Here is a 16613-nt window from a genome sequence, read left to right on the forward strand (position 1 = left end):
GTGACAGATTTAGTTGACAGAGATTGTGCTTGCCCTGAGGGAACATAGGGCCATAATTTCACTGAACTGGGAAGGCAGCCCACCTGTTGGGGGGCGGGGTGGATTTTTTTCCTCTTTTTGAAACCGGCTTGGGTTATTATTTTTTGAAAGGAGGCCGACAAAGCTTTTCATCATTTTCATTATCTACCCACGCTCTGGGGCTGTGGAAACCCCCCGAAAAAAGCTCTCTCGCCAAAGAGAAGAATGTGCTGCAACTTGCCAAAAAATGAGAGATAAAAACGGTATTCCTTCAAAAATGACATGTATCAAAAATGACATCATAAATGTCACTTGCAGCAAATTCAGCGCAGCGCTATGGAGACGTGAACTCTGGCACTGAAAAATAGAGTTGTTTTATACCAAATCGTTGGCTTTCCTATCAATTAATCAATTAATCAATTAATGTTTATTAGCACTATTAACCATGTATATAGCATAATTATGATGTAGCTGGTATGCTGTGTTATATAGCAGTGGTATTCCACCCCGCCCCTCCCTAGGATTGTAAGGACTTGACGTCCAGAAAGGTTAAAGGCGCACGTCTAAGGAAGAAATGATAACAATAATGAAAATTACAATGATCCCATTAGATTTAGAAACTTTAAATGAACATATTTCATTAATAATGTCAAATGAGTGCTTAAAAATGATACCGATCAGACACAACATTAAAAAGCACTGACAGGGAAAGTGAATAACATTGCTCATGTCATTGATCATTGCTCATCGCGTTACAATGGCACCTGTCAAGGGGTGGGATATATTAGGCAGCAAGTGTACAATCATTCTTGAGGTTGATGTGTTGGAAGCAGGAAAAATTAGCAAGCGTAGGAATCTAAGCGACTTTGACAAGGGCCAAAGTGTGATGGCTAGACAACGACTGGGTCAGAGCATCTCCAACACGACAGGTCTTGTGGGGTGTTCCTACCAAATGTGGTCCAAGGAAGGACAACCAGTGAACCGACGACAGGGTCATGTGTGCCCATGGGCTCATTGATGCATGTGGGTAGTGAAGTCTAGCCTGTCTGGGCCGATCCCACAGAAGAGCTGCTGTAGCACAAGTTGCTGAAAAAGTTAATGATGCTCATGTGCCCATTGTAGGCACTATGGGCAGCTGACAGGGGTAAGCATGGGCACTCTAACCTGTCTGTGGCTACGCAGCCCCATACGCAGCAAGCTGTGATGCACTGTATGTTCTGACACTTTTCTTTCATAGCAGCAGAACAAGCCCGATCCATGGAGGACCCACCTCACAACTTAGAGGATTTAAAGGATCTGCTGATACCACAGGACACCTTCAGATGTCTTGTGGAGTCGATGCCTCGATGGGTCAGAGCTGTTTTGGCGGCACAAGGGAGAGCGCTACACAATATTGGTGGTGGTTTTAATGTTGTGGCTGATCGGTGTATATTAAAGGCCAACTTTGTTTTATCCCCCTTGCATTTCCTCTTCATTCCACTAGGGAGCATGGAGGATTATCGTCTTATTATTGTCAATATGGTTTCATTAGTCTATTGCAGTATAAATACCACTTGTATATACTGTTATCTAGTATTAACACGATATAAGAAGAGAAGTTCTCTTGTGTTTTCTTCTTTTTTGACAAAGGTACCAAGCATCCGGGAAGTAATCATTACAAATTTAACTTCATCGCAGATGTCGTGGATAATATCGCACCGGCGGTGGTGCACCTGGAGCTTTTCACGGGGTAAAAATTTCAACGTACAAATGACAATACTTTTTTATGTATTATTATTATTACTTTTTTTTTTTTTTATGAAAATGGTATTTGTATCCCCTGTACTTTTGGGATTGTTGATTTTTTTTCCCTTCCCTTTTTCACCAGGTTGCCATTTACCAACGAGGAGCTGTCAATGTCGAGCGCCTCGGGCTTCATCGTGTCCGAGGACGGGTGGATCATCACCAACGCGCACGTCCCCGCCAACAAGCAGCGGATCAAAGTGGAGCTGAAAAGCAGGGTGCATTACGACGCAGCCGTCGTCGATATGGACCAGAGGCTGGACATCACCCTCATCAAAATCCAATCAGACATGAGTGCTCACCAGAGAGAAGACACTCTATTTTATTTTCATTTTTTTTACCCTGCTCCCACAAGGTTATTTGGAACCAAATTCAGTGATGTTGCAGTTTGTCATCAACATCGGGGGAATGCAAGACAGTGTATTTATCCCGCATAGAATGTTGGACAGATTATTTCAAGGGGAGAGCTGAGTAGGGAACCTCGCCCACCGAAAATTCCACAAAGATTCCGTTCCTTCACGGCGTACATTTGCTGTTTGATTTCCCTCAGGGGGTGTTTGATGTTTTAGTGTGCCAAAGTTTTTCTGTGAATAAAACATGTGTCACTGCTAAAGAGCGCTCTCGCAAACGGCTCTTTTTGGAGTTTCAGGTTCGAGTCCAGGTCCCCCTTCACCCGGGGACCTGGAGCGATTAACATTTTCAGAAGCCGAAGGAATATGTGACGCCGCCGCTTCAAAGATTTAAAAAGGAAAAGAAAACACCTGGGAGCATAAATAAACGTAACATGTTCATTGCGTGACAAACCTACGTGCTTACATTTTAAAGGCGGAGGTGTGTTGCGCAAGGTGGGGTGGACCCCACCTATGGCATAAGCACGTCGCATTCCACTCCAGTGATAAAAAAAGTGTCTCGGCCCGGGATGAGAGAAGGCACGCAGAGACAAGTCACTGGACGGTTCCGTTTAGATTAGTTTTATATCTACAGTACTGTACAAAAGTTTTGGACACTTAAGATGTTTTCACAAAGACATTTGTCTGAGACGATTATTTAATATCTTCTCTATTTGTGTGTCAGTATGTCGGTAGCATGACAACGACCGCAAACATACAGCCAGAGTCGGAATAAGGAGCCCTGCAACCGATGGTATGGCCCCAACAGATGAATAACCTACCTTCCGAGCACCTCAAATTTGAGTCAATAAAAACGTTGCGATTAATCGCACCAATGTCATGCGATTATCAGTTGCGGTTATTCATGAATCATCAAATTATTTTGATCGTCTGACAGCCCTACCTGAAATAGTTAAATTGTCAGAGTTAAAACAAGGATGAAAGCTCTGCTTAGAAAAATCTTTCTTTCGGGTCAAATTTGAGTAAATTAAAAAATTGGGATTAACTGCACCAATAGCATGCACTTCATCATCATCAAATTATTTTTAATCATCTGACAACCCTGCCTAAAAAGAGATCAATTATCAAAGCTAACCCAAACACGGGAAAATAAAGAAATTTAATCTAAAGTGGATTTGGTTTCTTATCCCTAGAGCCCCTTGCCAGTGCTCCACCTGGGCCGTTCGTCCGAGCTGCGCAGGGGGAGTTCGTGGTGGCGGTGGGGAGCCCCGTCTCGCTGCAGAACACAGTCACCACCGGCATCATCAGCACGGCCCAGCGCAATGGCCTGCAGCTGGGCCTCAAGAACTCCGACATGGAGTACATCCAAACCGACGCCATCATCAACGTCAGTCCGCAAAGCAAACCCGTGCTCCGTTGGTTCTGTGTCACTTGTCAGTTTAGTTTCCTCGACTTCATTGATTGCTCTGTTCTTGTTTCCAACTCAGTATGGCAACTCCGGGGGACCGCTTGTCAATCTGGTAAGAGCCTCTACAGAGTTATACGATGAAAATGAGCATGAGCATTTTAATAATTTGGGGGGGGTATTGGTATACTCACAAAGTACCCTTCCTTGATTAATTTATGAAACTGAGATGAGCAAGGTCGTTGTTTTATAGAACGTGCAAGCTTTCCATTCTGCGTTTCCCATTTTAAGCCTGCACCTGGAAAATTCCTTGAGTGCATTTTTAAAGCTTGTGAGTGAGTGTGGGTCTGTGTGTCTTGGCGCATGTTTTTGTTTAATCAACACTCTGCGACAATTGATTAAAGCAGAGGTACAGGAACAATAACTGTAAACATAGGCGCCCATGTGACCTTGCAAAGTTTAAGGCTGAGCTGTCCATGAGACACTTCATTTTCATATCCCTTTGAGGCGTCGCGTGTTAACATCCTACAAATGCTACATTCATTTGCCAAGGTTGCAGCCTCTACTGTAAATCTTTTTCACAGCCTTTGTTGCTTTTTCTTTTAACGTTCCCATTTTCATATCAAGGGTACTCTCTGTTTGCCGACCTTCACAGCGATGAAATAAAATTTTCTTTTCAATCAAAAAGAGAAATATTACCATCATTTGTTGGGGGGGGAGAGATGAATCTCTTAAAATTCACCTAACTTAAAGTTATGTGAACCAGGAGATGAGAGTTCCAGAGTTTCCCAAGATATTTCTTACTTCCCAGGACGGGGATGTCATAGGCATCAACAGTCTCAGAGTCGCCGCGGGACTCTCTTTTGCCATCCCCGCCGACAGGTTGCGTCAGTTCTTGGCCAAGTCCTACGACAGACAAATCAAGGGTAGTCATTTGTTTTTTTTTCAGTTTCATTTTTTCTCGATTCCATCCGTGTTGCCGGTGCCGTTGATTGATTGAGTGATCATCTGCACTCCATTTAGAAAAGAACAAACCGCGGGATATTTGTGATCGACCTTTGTTGTCCGTAGGAAGGACGCCGTCGAAAAAGAAGTACATGGGTGTGCGGATGTTGCAACTTTCTCCATCGTACGTTATACGTCTCATTTCTTTGACATCTTGGTCGCTTACTCACTGTTGTCTTTTTCAACTCCCTAACCCAACACATCAACAATTCCATTAGTCTTATCCGAGATCTCAAGGACCGGGAGCGTGAATTCCTGGACGTGAGCTCGGGGGTGTACATTTATGAGGTGATCCCCGGAATGGCAGCCTACAGGTACGGCGACTCCCAATTCTCAAATTGGAGAGGAGCCTTTTCTTAATTTATTTAAATAAAAACCTGGCTTGGCCTGCGTCTCGGTTACAGTGCTGTTTGCCGTCTCTGGAATGTAAAATAAAATGTGACGTGTAAACAAACAAATAAGAAGTGCTTACTGGCCACCTCATTAGGAAGCCATCCTTGCAAAATGCATTAGTGGTGTGTGAGTCACTGTTTGGTGGGCCATTGCATATTTTTAAAAAGCCCAGAGCAGGGTCGTCCCCGTGTTTCTCAAGGCTGCCAACTGAACTGTGGTCGAGCCACTCATTATGCGTCGATCTAGCCCACGGGCGAAGCGCTGACATCTGGCAAAGCGCTGACATCTTTCTCTTTGTGTTGCAGACAGAAACAGCTTAGATGGAGCGGAACGGCGGCTTCCATCCGTCTCTTTTAAAATTCACTGTAATACCAATATCCAGACGTCGCCCCCCTTTTGACGTTAAATGCTGGCAGCCTTGCACGGCCTCGTGGCAGCAGCACACAGGCTCCGGCGTAAAAAGGAGTGTGGCACTTTCGCCTACCACGCGCCACCCAAGTGGAGTTTCAGGGACCTCCGGCACAGAGACACAGAAGACAGGGTTGTAGATACAAGTTGACATGACAGCGGCTCCTCTCCTGAGTATGTGTGGGGATAAGGGTTTTACCTGCTCCTCGTTAGACCAACCAACGAGCAACAGATACGCAGCCACATTAATCCTGGGCCTCAAATAACCGAGACTCAGATTAGTTGTTGTTGCTGAAAAGAAACACTAGATAGCCGTGAACTTTCCCGGGTTACAGCCCTCCTTTTGCAGTCCTGTTTTTTTTTTTTTGGGGGGGGGGTAACTGGTAACATACTTAGCCAGCCATTATACCTCAGAATTAGGAAGAATTCCAAACCCAAGCCCTCCCTGAAAGTGAATGAATTCTAGAAACTTAAGATTCCAGCATTCTGATGACTTTTTATTGAATGAAAATCACAAAATATTGAGCCAAAAGAAGTTTAACTTTTTATAAAGAAATCTTTGCAGCGGGTGAAGAAAAAGGAAAATTTGTCCCCAACACTAGAGAAATACCAGAAAATTCTGACCCCTGGGGAAGAATATTGGTGAAGGACAATAGAAAGTCTGTCAAGAGGAATCTGGAGGGTAGGAAGTGGAATTTAAAGCCTTTTCTAACCCTTCAGAACCAGAAAGGGTATGCAAGGTACAGAGGCACAATGCTGTGAGGACATGATAGAAGGGAGGGATCCAGGAACAGAGGAAAACTTGCCAACAAGCCGCTGATGTTTTCTTTAGGGTTAGATGTAGGCCCATGTGTATGCAAGTATGTCATAAACCCCCATAATCAACGGCCAGGCGGTCCACACCACGCAGGATGTGAACAAAGCCATTCAGTCGGCAACCATGCTCAGCATGGTGGTGAGACGGGGCGAGAGTGACATCGCGCTAAACATCGTTCCCGAAGAGATGGACTGGTAGAAAAGTTTTTTTTTTCTGCAGTAAAAGAGCAAACCAAAAATACTGAGGGGAAAAAAGCCAGTGTACAACAAGAGGTGAAGCGGAACATGGTTGGTCTGAGGACCGAGTTAATCACATATTCAGAGAAGTGCAATTGACGTAATTATACTTTTTTTTATTGAAGAAAATTATCCCTATGTACAGAAGCATAATACAGTGTGGGAGTTCACAGTTTCCCTTTCTTGGCCGACGGTTGGATCTGCGCTGGTGTGCTGTGGAAACTAGCTGGCCGGTGTTCTCAATCAATTCTATCTTGTAGTTCAAATCGATATCTTGAAGAACCGAGTAGAGACAACAACCTTTCCCATTGACAAGTCCGCTACAACACAAGAAGCAAAGCCCATTAATCAAATCGGCGGCACACTTTTTTTTTTTGTTGAATCAAGAGGAGTGCGTGCTGTGAAAAATGCATGTTGAGGCTGTCTGCATCTCACCGGGCTTTTACAGTGACATTTCCCTCCAAGAGGTACATAATGCCACTTAATTAAAAACCACAAGGAAGAAGAAAGTTTATGGGCACAATCTATGCAATAAAGGGATCTTTGTGCAGGTCTGAATGTGCGGGTGCTCTTTCCAGTTTTCGGGGCACAATCTGTTCAAAGTATACAATTTAGTTTGCATTCTGGCTTTAAATAATTACTTTCATCAAAGGAGACAAAGAAAAGTTAAAGGAGCAAACTCTAGAAGCTTGACAGGCTAACAATAGAACAATTGTTAATAGAACAATAGTAGAACAATGCGTTACATGGCATTTAGGGATCCGCTTCGAAGACAAGTATTGCAAATTTCGTACACCTTGAACTTATAAGGCAAATAAATAGCCGCTTACATGTAAGGAATGAAAAATAACGCACATATCAAATTCACAAGTACAGTCACAAGGTTTATATACAGCATTTTACACCTGGAACTTCAACTCTTTACTAGAGTGCCGTCGACAGCGTGGCGCAGTGCAGCATCCGTTTGGGTCAATTCCATCCTATTTGGGGACAATTCAGCTGAACTAGAATTGGCCAGTCAGGCGGAAGTAATAAGCATCTGTCCATGGACATTGTGTGGAACGCTACATAGCAGAAACAAAATGAGATTGAGTGGACGAGGCCAGGAAAAGAGTTCAGCACGTAGTGAACGTGAACAACTATGTGGGGAACACTCCTGACACATGGGGTGATATAAACATGGCTGAAAACGTCATTTTCATAGGTTTAATTTGGCCTCTTGACCGATGAAACCTTTGGAAAACCGCAACATCAAGTCACGCACTTGACTCTGTACAGTGAGGTTACAAATATCACACCATATCAATTTAATAACAAATGAAAGCCGACCAACTTGACCGATAGGTCGAGGACGAGGTTTGACGCACACCCCGGGTGCAAAGCACAGAGTGAATGTAAATTTAAGACGAGGTATTCACTGTTTTTCCGGAAATTTCCCTAAGGAAATAACTTGCACACGGGCGATTACATAATTTTTCGACACGATTACAGGACAAATTATGTAATCGCTATTTAAATTCAGTCCAGCCGAATTCTTGTTCGGCTGGACGCCCTGTGCGAAACCAATCAGGGGTTCGTTTAATTTGACCAATTCCACGTATCCCTAAAATATATTAAGTGTCGCGGTAGAATATCAGGTGGAGCCTTTATGAACTTGGCATAGTGGGTATAGTATAGTACAGTACAGCGCTGGCGAGGATGAAAAGTAATTGCACGATTATTGGGCAGCTGCTGTGGGTGTGCTGTAAACACTGTGGACAAAGCGTGCAAATGGCCTCCCTAAGGATGGGATTACGACCGAACCCCCTGGGAGAGATTTTTTTTTCTTTTAATGATCTTTTCCTATAAAACGGCTGACACAGAAAGCGCTAAGGACAGCCTCGAGAGTCTTTTAGTTCTCAGTAGTAGGTGCACCAGTTGCTGTAGTCGCTGGGCATCAGGCCGCCAGTGATGAGCAGGATCAGGTCGACGAACCACCAGATGCCGAGGCCCCCGAGCGTCAGCAGCTTACCCACGGCTGTGCCGGTATGGCCCAGGCAGAAGCGGTCCACACCGAAGCAGCCCAGGAAGAAGGAGTACAGCAGGGTGGTGATAAAATAGTGCCCTGTGTATCTGTGCGATGCGACACAACAAAAAAAGAAGAAGAAAAAGAGAGGGGAGTTGTTGAATAAAACCAATTGGTCTGACGTCTGGAGGGGGAGCAAAAAGCCAGAATTAAATAATGATGGCGAAATGAAAAGGGAATGATAATGTTGTGTTTAAGTTTTGACGTTTTCAAGTCTAATTTCGTCGAGATTGGACTTGAATGAAACAAATACAGAAGAGCCAAACACAACCAAACATGACGATGCAGTAAGACACAAGATATGGAGGGGGGGGGGGGGTATCGTCTTGTACTTGTCAAGACTGCTCTCCGGTGGTGGAGTACTGGAGTTAGTTACCCGCAGTCTCATTGTAGTTCAATGGAACATGAATTATTTAAAATAACATGTATTCACTTAAACGTTGCAAGTATATATGTTTCCTAATAAAGTTCAACTCAAACAAACTCGAACAAGCCCCTGTATGCTCGTCTTGTATTTGTCAAGACTGCTCTCCAGTGGTGAAGTAGTGGAGTTAGTTACCTGGAGTCTCATTGTAGTTCACTGGAACATGAATTATTTAAAATAACATGTATTCACCGAAAGGCTGCAAGTATATATTTTTTCCTAATAAAGCTAAACTCGAACAAGTCCCTTGTTTTGCAATTTGCTAAACTGCTTCATGTTTAACTATTATTGAGAAAGCGACCAATTAGACATCAGCATTTGCTCCTCGCCATAACAATCTTTGAATTATTTCCCTTGATCAAATGAAGCACAAATCACTATCTGTCCTTTGTTTTTGTTATATTCCCTTTCAATTTTCAAATCTGACCTCTCAATGTGGCATTAATGTAATTTATATTCATATATTCAAAATCCTTTATAAAAGAACCTTACCCAGGCGCATCACAGTCGAGGCCCAATCTGTAATGGATAAACAGCGCCCTCTAGGGTCTCCTGCGCTGTGCGACGAAAGTTGTTGATAAACGCGCTCTGCCAAAATCTATGTCTAATAAACAGAGATCTCAGCTCCGGTTGGTCAACTGAACAAACAAAGCTGCTTTCTTTCATTATTTTCAGATTAAACTCCCTCAAATATTTCAGACAATATTGTGAGTGAATTAAGAATGCAGACTACAAAATGCATACAAGTTCCACTGAAGGTAGAACAAGTGGATAATATTGAATTATCACCCACCCATACCTTAATCTAATGATTTGCAGAGGGTGGGCAAGATAAGGGAAACAGCTAGCTATACAAATTGATATCAAGGACCTGATAAGGAATAGGTCCGCCCTTTGCTTTCAGGACAGCTGTATTCATTCTTGGAACGTCATATAGTCCTGAACTGTGTGTGGTGGGACACTGTACCATTTTTCTAGAAGAAGGGACGAATGAACTAAAAATCTACTGAATTCCACACTCCAGAACTTCCCCCCCCCAAGGTTCAATGGTCAATTGCTAAAGGTTGAATGCACCTGGGTGTTTATAAAACCACTCTTGAATTTGTTTAGCAGTGTGTATTAGTACATTATCATCCCGGAATATGTGAACATCATGAGGGCTATGGAGGGCAATCACTGGACCTAATGACTACCATCCCATGAGACAGCTAACTATGGCTGGCTCTTCCCATCCAAGCAGTGCAGCAGCCATGAACATCACAAACCAAACCCCTATTGCTTATTTATACACTTACACGTGACACCACTTACTTGATGCAGGGTACATTTCCCCTGAAAAACTCTCTGGGTCCAGCACACTCTATGTAGTCTAGTGCAGTGCACATGACTTTTGTATGGTTCACTTCTTTACGAGTCTGGCCGCCCCACTAAAATAAAATGTAAAAAGCATTTGGTGAGTCACTTTTGTTTTAATGCATTCCACATTATAAGACATTTAAAAAGCAGTCTTGTTGATACCTACTCCGACACAGCCATGACCCATTTCCGAACAGGCACTGTTGTTGCCTGCGTGGTCCACTGGATCTTGACAGTGCACAAACTCGTCCGGCCTTCGTGTGGCAGGAAGGATGGATGGATAGACAGACATACTTTTTTCAGAAATGTAGGCGTTACAGCAGCTAACATAAAAAATAGGCATTGCGAAAAGTAATAACAATAATTAAAAAAAAAGAAAGAAATGACAATATGCTATAAACGGATAAATGACAAATATGGCTTTTAAATGGAAATACAAAAACATTGAGATGCATGCATTTACAGTTTATTTTGTAAAGTGACAAATTTTGTAAGTATTTACTTTGTTTATTCACGTATGTCTATGAAGTTGAAAGAATGTTTGTTCGATTTTTGACAGAATTTGTTAAAGGCGGTACAACAGTAAATAAAGGTAGGCTTTTTCACTGTCTAAAACACCTTTGACCCGCCTGACATCTTGAGAATTTTAAGCCATGAAACATGAATTAACTTTTTCTTTCTTATTTGAAAGTGGTACATTATACAGATTCTTTTTTGCTGTTTTACATGTTTCTTCACATCTAGTTTATTATTATGACACTTTATTCGGACACGTAAAAAACAAACAAAAGTAACAAAAACATTTGAACAAATATTAATATAAAATAAACATAAATATAAGTCATCTACATTTTATGAATGGCAATATGTTCCTGAATGTTCACATTAAACAATGGTCTCTTTGTATCAATAACTCCTATTCTGGGATTGGCGTATAAAGACAAATGTATTTGATTTGAAAATCGATGCTTTGAGGGTGCAGTCGATCTGTCAGTCAAGCGAATGCTAGAATATGTTGCTGTTAGCATGTCTAACTCCTAAAACTCTCCAAGAGACAGACACTCACAGATAGCTGCAGAGGACGACCGGAGACGGAGGTTTGTATTCATATTGCTCGGTGTGATTCACTCGATCCAGCGGATTTACGTGGCGAGTCGCATTTTCTTGCGGTTGTTCGCTAAACGGAACTATCGTAGCAACCTGTCCCGGTGTGGCGTTCGGCGTCTCCGCCGTCGACGAATTTTGGGAGTGAATTCCTTCCAAACACTGCAAAAGCAACACTGTCAGCAGCAACAGGAATTGCCCGCACAGCAGAATATAGTTCACGGAAATCCTCGCCATCGTCAGAACTTTACGCCCACTCTAAACGGGGCATTTCACCGCGGCACTAGCTAGACGCTGCGACTGTTTACATGAGAGGTTTAGTCGTTTGGCGACGCTCTGTCGCAGAAATATGACGTATCGGCCCTCGTTTCCAGTCTGTGGGCGCCACTTAGTGGTGACTGTACTGATGCCTGTACTGATGCCTGTACTGATGACTGTACTGATGACTGTACTGATGACTGTACTGATGCCTGTACTGGTGACTGTACTGGTGACTGTACTGATGCCTGTACTGGTGACTGTACTGATGCCTGTACTGATGACTGTACTGATGCCTGTACTGATGACTGTACTGATGCCTGTACTGATGACTGTACTGATGCCTGTACTGGTGACTGTACTGATGACTGTACTGGTGACTGTACTGATGCCTGTACTGGTGACTGTACTGGTGACTGTACTGATGACTGTACTGGTGACTGTACTGGTGACTGTACTGATGCCTGTACTGATGACTGTACTGATGTCTGTACTGATGACTGTACTGATGACTGTACTGATTTATAGTCACATTTGTTATTATAAATAAAAAACAAAAACGAGCTCTGGTGGTTACCAGACTTGAGAAGAAGAAGCCTATCAATTGTCGATAAGAAAATCAATATTAATAATTGTATATAATTTATGGCAGGTGTTAATGGTTAATCGGCCCTGCAACATTAGGACATTCGTTCATTGAATCCGATGTTTAGTGACTAGCAATTTATTTGGTATTTCTTTAATGTTAACGTGTTTATCTGACATTCATCTCAGAAGAAAATATAAATGAGATTCAATTTGAAATAATCAAGACATACGTGACAATGATCTGTTTACTTTGTATTTGATTCATGAATTTGTTTCGATAGCCTGAGAATCACCCATAATAACACGTTTATTTTGCAATTCACCAAAAGAAAATGGTTTCATTTTGATTGGTGATCGAACTTATTACATTTTAATAGAAGGTCTGAACCTAAATCCTATACGTACTGTACATCGTGTTTGAGTTTCTAGGTCACTGTTTATTAAGATAAACATATCGGGTTCAAGCGCCTAACTGCCAAATAACACAAAATTTGGATATTAGAATAATCGGTTTATTCGTTATATGGATTAGGCAAATTAAAATTAATATCCGTAACGGGAAGAATATTTTTATCCAACTGTAAAGGATAAGTGTTTATAATACTGTAGGATTCAAAACGGGATATAAACTAAGACACATCAATTCATGCGTTAAAATCTCAGTTACAAAATGGACAGTTAACCAATCAAACATTTGAAAATATATACTAATATCAGTATAAAACCGTCCGAATAAATATATCTTTGAGTAGGCCTATAATACGGCATCAAGAGTGACCCAAAAACCTATTGTACCTGTAAGATGTTCAGAACAGAACACTTAATAAGAGAGAGAAAAAAACGGATCAATCAGCACAGTGTTGAACCTTTTAATCTATTGGGTCAGTTCACATAGAGTCAGACACAAACACATTTCAAATTAAAGCATTCTTGTCGCCCGATTTCGGCAAACTCAGCAACAACCCTCGACATTGACCGCCATCAGAACTCTCACACGGTGAGAGCAGTGGAGGGGGAGGCAGCTTCGGGAGTGACAGTACTGCGTCCTGCCGGGCCTGAAGGCTCGGGTGGGCTCTGAAATCTCCACAAGCTCCCATTGGAAGACACTGGGTTGCGAAGGGTGCTGCGTAGAAGGTGGAATACGGATAGAGGAGGTACCCACCATACCGAGACAGGCCTACCAGGTCCTGTTGAACACAATGCGAAGAAAAGGAAAAAAATGTAATAATAATTATTTGGCCCATTTAACAGGCCTTACAGCCTTAAACAACTTTCTATTGGATTCGCTTCAGGGTGAATTTTAATTGGAGGAAGGTGCTCTTAAATGTACTAAAGGCATTCAGAGTAAAATTACTTGTCATATCCAGTGCCCTGATATATGGCCTATAATAATCATACACATCCTGATTACAATTTACAAAAAAAAAATAGTATAAGGAGGTGGCATAGTAATTTACAACGATTTATAACTTTCCTCGGTCACTTAATCATTGAAGTTACTTAGTTAGTTAGGTGTTATTTCAGGTGTTGTTTATTGTTGTGTGTGATCGTTGGGGCGTCACACCGTGACCAGAGACGTCAGCTTTCGGCTGTGAGTGTATGTTGTGGAGCTAATTTGACGTGCTTTGCCTATTGCATTAATAACGGTTATTGCCATTGCACAATTTGGTTTCTGTCAGAAAAACAAAGCTAAAGCAAAGGCTGTGTGGGGAATGTGGTTCAATGTGTCGATATTTTCTTTGGAGTGCGACGTCTCTGAAACTGAATATACTTAGGCGAGTACAGATCCTTGAAAATGCACTTTTATTACCAATTATATTCCTATTGGAATATATATATATATATAAATATTTATTTTTTTATTTTTTTAAACGTAAAGAACTACCTTCATTAGAGCATGATGTTGAAGGTTGGGGGAATGGGGCCATCCAACGGTGGCAGGATGGAGAAGACTGTTGGCGACGCTCAGGTCACCGAGGTGGGTTGGTAAATCCGGCGGATAGAAATAGCTGCGGGGAAGGAAGTCTCTCTCCACGACGCCACGTATCTTTGCGCCCTCTGGCGTAAGAGGACGTGGTGACGCGGTTGTTACTTTGACGACGCAGCGCTGTTCTGGACGAGTTTCCCGCGCGGTGCGTACTGAGGCTTCTGGAGTCTTATCGCCGTCGCGCGTAATAATGGCAACTTCGGACGTTTCGTTTGGACTTTTACGCACGACGTCTTCCCCGGTTTGGTTGTCCTGGTCACTCTCACTTTCGTATGGATCTTTAATTTATATATATATATATATATATATATATCAAAAACAACAACAACCACAACATGCAGACATACAGGAAATAGCGATATATTGTCATAACACTTAAAACAGAAACAAAAGTCAAAAGAATAATAACATTTACCTGGAGATTTAGAGTTATCAGAATACTGTAATGGTGAATTTTCAATGTCATCCATCCGCACCTCCTTTGACTTTTGTGATGAATGCTGGTGTTTCCTTGAATAAAACAAGAAGGTGAAATGGTTAATATATGAATCGTTGCTTTAAAAAAATGATCCATGGGGACTGGCTACCATGTCTTTACAGGCCTGATGTACACAAACTTATCAAAGATCAAGTGTGATAGTATGATGCGAAAAACTTAAGGTTGTGATTGTGACCACAAGCAGCAACAAATCCAGTAACTGTCATAGTCAACAATGTGAGATTCCTTAATTTTGTTCAAAACTTTTTCACCACAAACATATCCTCTGGGACCTTTCTGGTATAAAATATAAATTATTATTATCATTATTATTAATAATAATAATAATAATAATAAAAATCTAGCTGCAGGCAGCTATACACGGGGTCCAGGGTAGTTGGCCCTTCGTTAAAGTTCAATGGAAGAGTGTGCGTTGGTTCTCTGTTCCGGTGTGTTTTGTGACTGCAGAAGTTCCTTTTTTCCAGACTTGTTACAGTGTAATTCTATGATCTGGCGGTGTTTGCGGGTGTGGGTGGGTTTCCTACGCTGCAACTAACGACGGTTATCATTCTGAAGTAGGGCTGCATGGTTATGGCTAAAATGATAATCACTATTATTTTAGTCAATATTGTGATCACGATTATTTATCACGATTATTATTCCATTTTGGGGAACACAAATATTTTATGGGGCTTTGCAAATCAACAAAAAACCGCCTTCACATTAATATTGCATTTTATAAACCTATAAGTAAATAAACTAAGGTAAGTGGTTTAACTGACTTCAATTGTAGAGGATATACAATGAAATAAATTGCGTGTAGTGGGCTACACCAAAAACAAAGAATAATGAAAATATTTAAAAACACATACACAATAAATACATGTTCCTTGTATTGTGTAATTGCTTATGGTTATTGTTACCTGTAATTTATAGTTATGGAAGTTTGTATACATTGGTGTCTCTGGAATGTCTATCAATTCTGACAGCGATGTTATTGGGTTTTTATTTTGTAGAACTCACTATATCACTTGCTTGATATTTGGCTAAGATAATTACTGTTTTTTGCCTGGTAACATTTATTTAAAAAAAAACACGATAAATTAGAAAGTTGCTGGTCAAAATGTCTGGTAGTTATGCTCATACAAACTGTATGCTCCCTGTCTGGTGTCCTGGCTATCTCCTCCGATATATCTTATATCTGTGTACTCCATCAACTTTCACATGGCCCCAAGGATTTATACGTCTGTGCATGGTGGCGCCATCTTGGTGAGGTAGTGATTGTTCATCACAAACTCCATCCACAATACTGAACCAATCTGGATGAAATTCGAACGACGCCATGTTGGAACTGCCCAGAATACACCTTTTTTTCAGCTTGTCTGTGGGTTCGTGGGATCCATGACATCCATGAAAGCCTGACGTCAGTCACATCTTACATGTGCCGCCATCTTGGTGAGGACCCGGTGGTTGACCAATCAATAGACTGCAATGCTGTCGTGTGACCTGTGCAAGCCATTATTTGCGCATGTGTGCGCGTTGTGGCAATGATAAAAATACAGTTTTTTACTAAATTATTGCACAATAATAGATCGATCTGGATTGAACTTGGACGACAGCATGTCGGGACTGCCCCGAATACACGTTTTATTCATCTTGTCGGATCCACGAAATCCATAGACTGCTGACATCAGTTTTTCATTAACAATAGCTAAAGCGCTCCCACCCCAATGGGGTGGCACGCCTAATACATATAGCTGCAGGCAGCAATGCTCGAGGTCCAGGTTAGTTGCGTTAATCATGAATAACAGTTTTCATAGTTCCATGAAAAGCAGCATCACTTCCTATAGAGCCGAATTACAATTTCCCGAGTTCCCATGGAATGCAGCATCAGTTCAAACAAATTTTCTGAGTTCCCATGGAACACAGCATCGGCTCC

General features: G+C 41.8%; 2 protein-coding genes across 3 annotated transcripts in view; one reads left to right on the plus strand and one right to left on the minus strand.

Annotated features, from left to right (window-relative positions):
• htra4 (HtrA serine peptidase 4) overlaps window positions 1-6376 on the plus strand; it is a gene marked incomplete at both ends in the record, with an annotated part of 47183 nt that extends 40807 nt beyond the window's left edge. The window contains 10 exon segments of the mRNA XM_080004322.1: window positions 1648-1747; window positions 1886-2090; window positions 3344-3386; window positions 3389-3537; window positions 3638-3670; window positions 4367-4481; window positions 4627-4684; window positions 4779-4874; window positions 5336-5408; window positions 6254-6376. Of these exon segments, the coding sequence (XP_079860448.1) occupies window positions 1648-1747; window positions 1886-2090; window positions 3344-3386; window positions 3389-3537; window positions 3638-3670; window positions 4367-4481; window positions 4627-4684; window positions 4779-4874; window positions 5336-5408; window positions 6254-6376 (995 nt within the window).
• Window positions 6377-6521: 145 nt separating this feature from the next.
• tm2d2 (TM2 domain containing 2) lies at window positions 6522-11672 on the minus strand. 2 transcript variants are annotated; one of them, XR_013844241.1, is made up of 5 exons: window positions 11326-11672; window positions 10426-10513; window positions 10215-10330; window positions 7320-8526; window positions 6522-7210 (listed from the first exon to the last, which is right to left on the minus strand). XR_013844241.1 is itself a non-coding variant. In XM_080003666.1 (4 exons), exons 1-4 carry the CDS (start codon window positions 11598-11600, stop codon window positions 8313-8315), a joined length of 693 nt encoding a protein of 230 aa, XP_079859792.1. In that variant the 5' UTR covers window positions 11601-11672; the 3' UTR covers window positions 6522-8312. The 2 variants fall into 2 exon arrangements, 1 of the variants encoding a protein (XP_079859792.1); XM_080003666.1 differs by having other exon boundaries at window positions 6522-8526.
• Between the last annotated feature and the right edge of the window lie 4941 nt (window positions 11673-16613).

This window comes from Zeus faber, assembly GCF_960531495.2.
Source record: "Zeus faber genome assembly, chromosome: 7".
Taxonomy (NCBI): domain Eukaryota; kingdom Metazoa; phylum Chordata; class Actinopteri; order Zeiformes; family Zeidae; genus Zeus; species Zeus faber.